At 64.8% G+C, this 5,086-nt stretch overlaps 1 protein-coding gene across 14 annotated transcripts; it reads left to right on the forward strand.

Moving 5' to 3' along the window:
- The first annotated feature begins 91 nt into the window (after nt 1–91).
- LOC111940342 (GRAM domain-containing protein 2B-like) lies at nt 92–3,837 on the forward strand. Of its 14 annotated transcripts, none has more exons than XM_086862380.1 (12): nt 518–630; nt 812–905; nt 1,008–1,170; nt 1,264–1,339; nt 1,539–1,712; nt 1,799–1,897; nt 2,028–2,099; nt 2,178–2,237; nt 2,466–2,529; nt 2,777–2,887; nt 2,977–3,082; nt 3,289–3,837. In XM_086862380.1, exons 2-12 carry the CDS (start codon nt 896–898, stop codon nt 3,398–3,400), a joined length of 1,047 nt encoding a protein of 348 aa, XP_086718506.1. In that variant the 5' UTR covers nt 518–630; nt 812–895; the 3' UTR covers nt 3,401–3,837. The 14 variants fall into 14 exon arrangements, 11 of the variants coding, with proteins under 11 accessions (XP_086718502.1, XP_086718500.1, XP_086718504.1 ...); XM_086862386.1 differs by having other exon boundaries at nt 520–589; nt 2,744–2,887; XM_086862381.1 differs by having other exon boundaries at nt 531–630; nt 2,980–3,082.
- The last annotated feature ends 1,249 nt before the right edge of the window (nt 3,838–5,086 follow it).

The following is a 5,086-nucleotide window of genomic DNA, read 5'->3' on the forward strand; positions in this document are numbered from 1 at the left end:
GGGTCCGTGGCCTTCGAACCTGCCCCAGAGCCCGCGGGGGGGGCGCGGTCTCGGCTCTGCCCAGTGCCCCCGGCCCGGCCGCGCCCCCTCCCCGCTTCCTCCTGAGGGTCCCTGTCCCACGACTGGAACCCCCGGGACGAGGGGCGGACGCGCCCCCAGCCCTGGACGGCCTCGCCTGGCGTTGGGAGCCAGCGCAGGAGGCGGGGGAGCGGGCGCCGGGCAGACGATGCTGTGCGGAGTCCCGGGTTGCGGAGTGCCCGTGGATTGCGGCGTGCCCGTACAACTGCAAAACGCCACAGGATCGCAGAGTTCCGCGGGACTGTGGCTGCAGCGCTCTGGTTCTCAGCGCTGCCGGGACTGGAGCGCACTGGCAGCTGCTTGGTCCCGCATTCCCCGGGGGCCGGGCTGGGGCTCACCCCGCGCAGCCTCGGGGTGTCCCGGGATGGGGCTGCCCCGGCCGCTCCCTGCGAACCTGCCGCGGCCGCCCGGCTCCGCCCGCTGCCCTTCCTCGGGAGGAGGAGGAGGAGGAAGAGGAGGCGGAGATAGCAGCGGAGCAGGAACGGCGCTGGAAGGAGTGGGAGCGGGACAGGTCCGACGGGACGGGGGGACCCCGGCTGTGCCCCCCAGCAGGTACCGCGCGGGGAGCGCGGGGCCTGCCCGGGACGGGGTTCTGGGGCCGCGCGTGGGTTCGGGACCGCAGCCGCCTTCCCGTCCCCTCTGGAGCCAGAGCACTCCCGCACCCAGCGCCGGCCGTGACCCGGGCCGGCACCCCCCACCCAGGGATAACTTTCCCCGTCACCCGCCGCTACAGGTGTCACTACTTCCCCCGTCACCCCAGGCCCCGCTGCCCAGGGGTTCGCAGCCAGCACGATACCATGGGACAGGCAAAGGGGTCATGCGACCGGGTGAGCTCTGCTATCCCGGTCCCGGCGTGGCCTGAGCCCCGTCCCCCGTGTCCGCCCCGGTGGAGGGACAGGTTGGTGACACTGGGATCTGCTTTGCTGCAGGAACAGACCATCCGCACACCCTGCCTCCTCTCCCGGAGCTGTCGGACTTATCCCTCATGCCGGGGAAACTGAGGCGCAGCAGGCGGGAGGTGCTGGGGGAGAAGCAGTGGCAGAGCCTGGAGGAGAGGGGAAGTGCACATCTGGGGCAGCCCAAGCTCACCAGGTGGGTGCTGCACCTGACGGTGACGCATCACGCACCCCAGCCCCACATCCCACCTGTGCCCCTCGAGTCACCCCCTCCGATGCCTCCTTCCAGATCCAGGACCTATGAGCCCTCTTGCAAGGAGACAGAGCAGGTAGCCACGGGCACGCAGGGACCCCCATCCCCCTCGGTGAGTCTTGGGGTCTGCGGAGGAGCAGAACCCCAGCGCCAGTCCCAGCCCCAGGGTCTCGGCTGGGTGCTCTCTTGGGGCGGGGGCCGAGGGAGGGCTCGTCCCGGTCCCGTGGCAGACGCGATGATGGAACAAGGGGCTGCGGGATGCCCGCGGTGCCGGGGCTCGCCCTGAGCATCAGCCCCCCGACCTCCCGCAGCTGAGCAAGCAGGACAGCAGCTACCGCCGAGCCTTCGGGGAGCTCGCCGAGCAGGACGTGCTGCTGGGCTGCTTCTCGTGTGCCTGGCAGAGAGAGGTGCCCTACCACGGTCGTCTCTACGTGTCCTCCCGCCACATCTGCTTCCACTCCAACCTCCTGCTCAAGGACATCAAGGTGGGCTGGAGTGGGCGTGGGGCCAGCAGAACAGGCACAGGTGGCAGCCGGGAACACGGTGACACAGCCTGTTTCCCCTGGCACAGGCCGTCGTCCCTGTTGGCTCCGTCTCAGCCATCAAAAAGACCAACACGGCGTTGCTGGTGCCTAACGCAGTCAGCATCCGCACGGCAAAGGGGGAGAAGGTGAGAGCAGGGACAGTGCTGGCAGGCAGCCTCACCTGGAGTGCCCTTTGGAGTGTCCTGGTCCCTGTGGGCTCTGGGCTGCCACTGAGGGGGTAGGTCTGGCACAAATCCCCTTCTCACTCCCCCGCAGTTCCTCTTTGTGTCGCTGCGCCAGCGAGAGGCCACGTACCAGCTCCTGAGGTCAGTCTGCAAACACCTGCAGGTACGCGGGGCCTGGATGGGGAGGGGGGGGCTCCATCCATCCATTGCAGGTCACCTCCCTTCATCTCTCCTTGTCCAGGACAGCGGCCAGAGCCCTCGAAGCTCAGTGAACAACGAGGAAACTCTTAGGAAGTCTCAAGTAAGGCCAGGGAAGGGAGGGCAGGAGGGAACAGCAGGAGGAGGGGCAGTCCCAGCCTCCTGGATGAGGTGGGCTCGCCATAATGGCTCCTGGGAAGCCCCAGCCCCAGGACCCTCTGTTCTTGTGGGTGACACAAGTCCCATCAGGTCCTGCCCATGTCTGCATGGCAGTGGGGCAGGTAGGTGCCTTTGGGGACACACATCATGACTGGGGCTTGTCCTCTTCCAGATCTCGAGCTCTTCAGACCTGGGGCAGAGCACCCCGGAGCCAAACAGCCTCCACAAATCCCTGGGTGAGCAGCCAGCCTGGTGCACCCCATGCATGCTCACAGCCCTGCTCTGGCAGCTCTGGGCTCTGCTCCTCCTCCCCAGACACGCAGGGCCTGGGAGTGACCTCGCTGCCCTCACCCTCCCCGTCCCCGAGCAGCATCTCCCACAGCTCCAGGGAGTGCAGGATCAGCTCTTTGTGGCCCCGTGTGCCCCTGGGACACCTAGACCTCTCCCTAGGGCATTCATCGATTGTCTCCTGGTCACCTGCAGATGAGCCAAACCCAACATCAAGGCAAGCAGAGGACGAGGATGATGGGGTGGCCCTACTAGTTCCCAGCAGCAGCGAATGGGTGCCCTCAGCAGAGACCTGTGGCCTCTGGGGTACGTCAGGGGGCTTGGGATGGGGGGATTTTTTACACCCTGGCAGAGCTGAGCAGGGGCTCTCATGCCAGTGTCACTGCCTCTCCTAGCAGGGGGACCCCACACCGTGCTCCAGGCCTGGGCTACTGCACTTTGGTCCCGGATAAACCCCCAGCTGAGCCCTCTCAACATCATCATCATCATCTACCTGCTGCTGTGAGTCTCCAGGACCTGCTCACACTCCCACTCCCCATCCCTCCTGAGCCCCAGCAGCCTCTCCAGGGTGGCACTGGCAGGCCGGGGTTCCCGCATTTCCCCTTGGACACCCATCCCAAGGGCGAGCACACGGAGCCTGGCCGTGGCACTGCTCCTGCCCCACGTCACCACCCTGTGCCCCCTGGCTGACACTGGCCTGTTCTCAGCATGGTGGCCTTGCTGCTGTCCTCGGGGTACATCAGTCTGCGCATTGCGGAGCTGGAGCAGCAGCTGGAGTTTGTGGGGGCTTGGCCACATCTCAACCTGTCACAGCAGTGAGTGGAGGGGCATGGGGTGGCCTCTGTCCCCATCAGAGACTCCTCACCCTGCCTGCCCTCGGGTAGAAGACAACGTGAGGCCACCAAGGACCATCACCAGAGCTCCAGTTGGGGGGTCAGGGCCTCTCTGAGCCCTTCCTTGGCCTCTCAGGGGTGGCTCTGTCACCAAGTGCCTTCCAGCCCCCCACAATGCCTGAGAAGCCCAAATGGGCTGCAAGGCTCCATCTCTCTCCCCACTGTCTGCCCACCCTGAGCAGCAGCAGAAGAGACCCAGGGAGCTCCCTGTGGGACACAGAGCAGGGAAGGGGGGCTGGAGTCAGCACCAACCCCCACCCAGCCCTGAGGCAGGGCAGGCAGAGGGGGCCAAGCCCCAGGCAAGGCAGGGGCACAAAGAACAGATTATATTAGTAAATATTAATAAAATCAGTATTATATTAATACTTATTATTTGCTGGGCCAGATGCCACAGGATGAACATAAACCAGTCCCCCATCACACACCCCCTACTCTCCAGAACGGACCAGGACACAGCAGGATCAGGGGCTTTGACTGCTGTGGGTAGGCAGCTCCAGGTGCTGATGTCCCGGGGTCCAGGGAGCAGCAGAAGGCCCTGAGCAGTCCCCTGGAGCGCTGGCTGCTGGTGACAATGGAAGACAGAGGGGAAGGGGGTGGTGAGGGTGCATCAGGGAGTCCCAGGGCCCTGCAGCTGGCCAGGCCCCGGCTCTTACCCTGCTCCTTCCCTAGGATGGGGCTCACCTGACAGAGGAAGGGGTTCCAGCAGGTGCAGGGTCACAGGTACATGGTGGGGATAATGGGTTCCCACAGGTTCTGAGCATAAGCTGGGGGTGGGAGCAGAGCTGGGGGCACAGCAGAACCTGCACCCCACAGAAGGATCCACTCAGCCCAAAGCCCTGGAGCTTAATCCCACTCTGGACCAGTTAAAGGGCCCTGGGACTTCTCCCAGGCTCCAAGGTGGAGAAACTCAGGCACTGACAGCTCCTTTCTCTTTGCCATTTCCTGGCCATTCCTTCCCCAAACCCACAGCTCAGCTCTGTGCCTGGGCAGCAGCAGTGGGTGATGCCAAGGTCGGGATCCTCCCCCTCCTCATCCTGCTGCTCAGCCCCATGGATCAGCTCTGCCCCACACCACCCAGCCCAGGGGGTCTTCTAGCAGCAGGCCTGGTCCGCACAGCATAAGACACCAGTCACTGGGGGGAGGGAGCTGCCAGCGTTTCATGTCTCTCCTGAAGGCTGGAAAAAGGCACAGGCGTGGGGGCACAGGGTTGTACCCCACTGGAGAGGTGTCCCCTGTCCACAGGGCTACAATGCCAGGGAGGAGATGCCGCCCCATGTGAGGGTCCCACCTGCATGGGGACAGCAGGACTCCTGACTCAAGGGCCTGCAGGACAGAGGGGTCTCACAGCAGCCATTCCCTGCCCAAGGAGGGGCTGTGCAAGGCCAGAGGCCCCTTTTCCTCCTTCCTGCCACGCTGAGGGGTACAAGGCAGGGAAGGAAGGGGCGGGGCTGTGCCCTTTGCCAGCAGCAGGAAAGCAAACAGGGAGCAATAAACCTCAGGTGAGAGCTGTGCCAAGAAAGTTGGTACCTGCACAGGTGGGGTGGGGACCCTGGGGCCTTGCTGCACCCTTCACTGTGGAGAATCAAAGCGGAGCCATGGAGACCAATCCAAA

Source organism: Cyanistes caeruleus, chromosome 25 (genome assembly GCF_971803275.1).
Source record: "Cyanistes caeruleus chromosome 25, bCyaCae1.hap1.1, whole genome shotgun sequence".
Taxonomy (NCBI): domain Eukaryota; kingdom Metazoa; phylum Chordata; class Aves; order Passeriformes; family Paridae; genus Cyanistes; species Cyanistes caeruleus.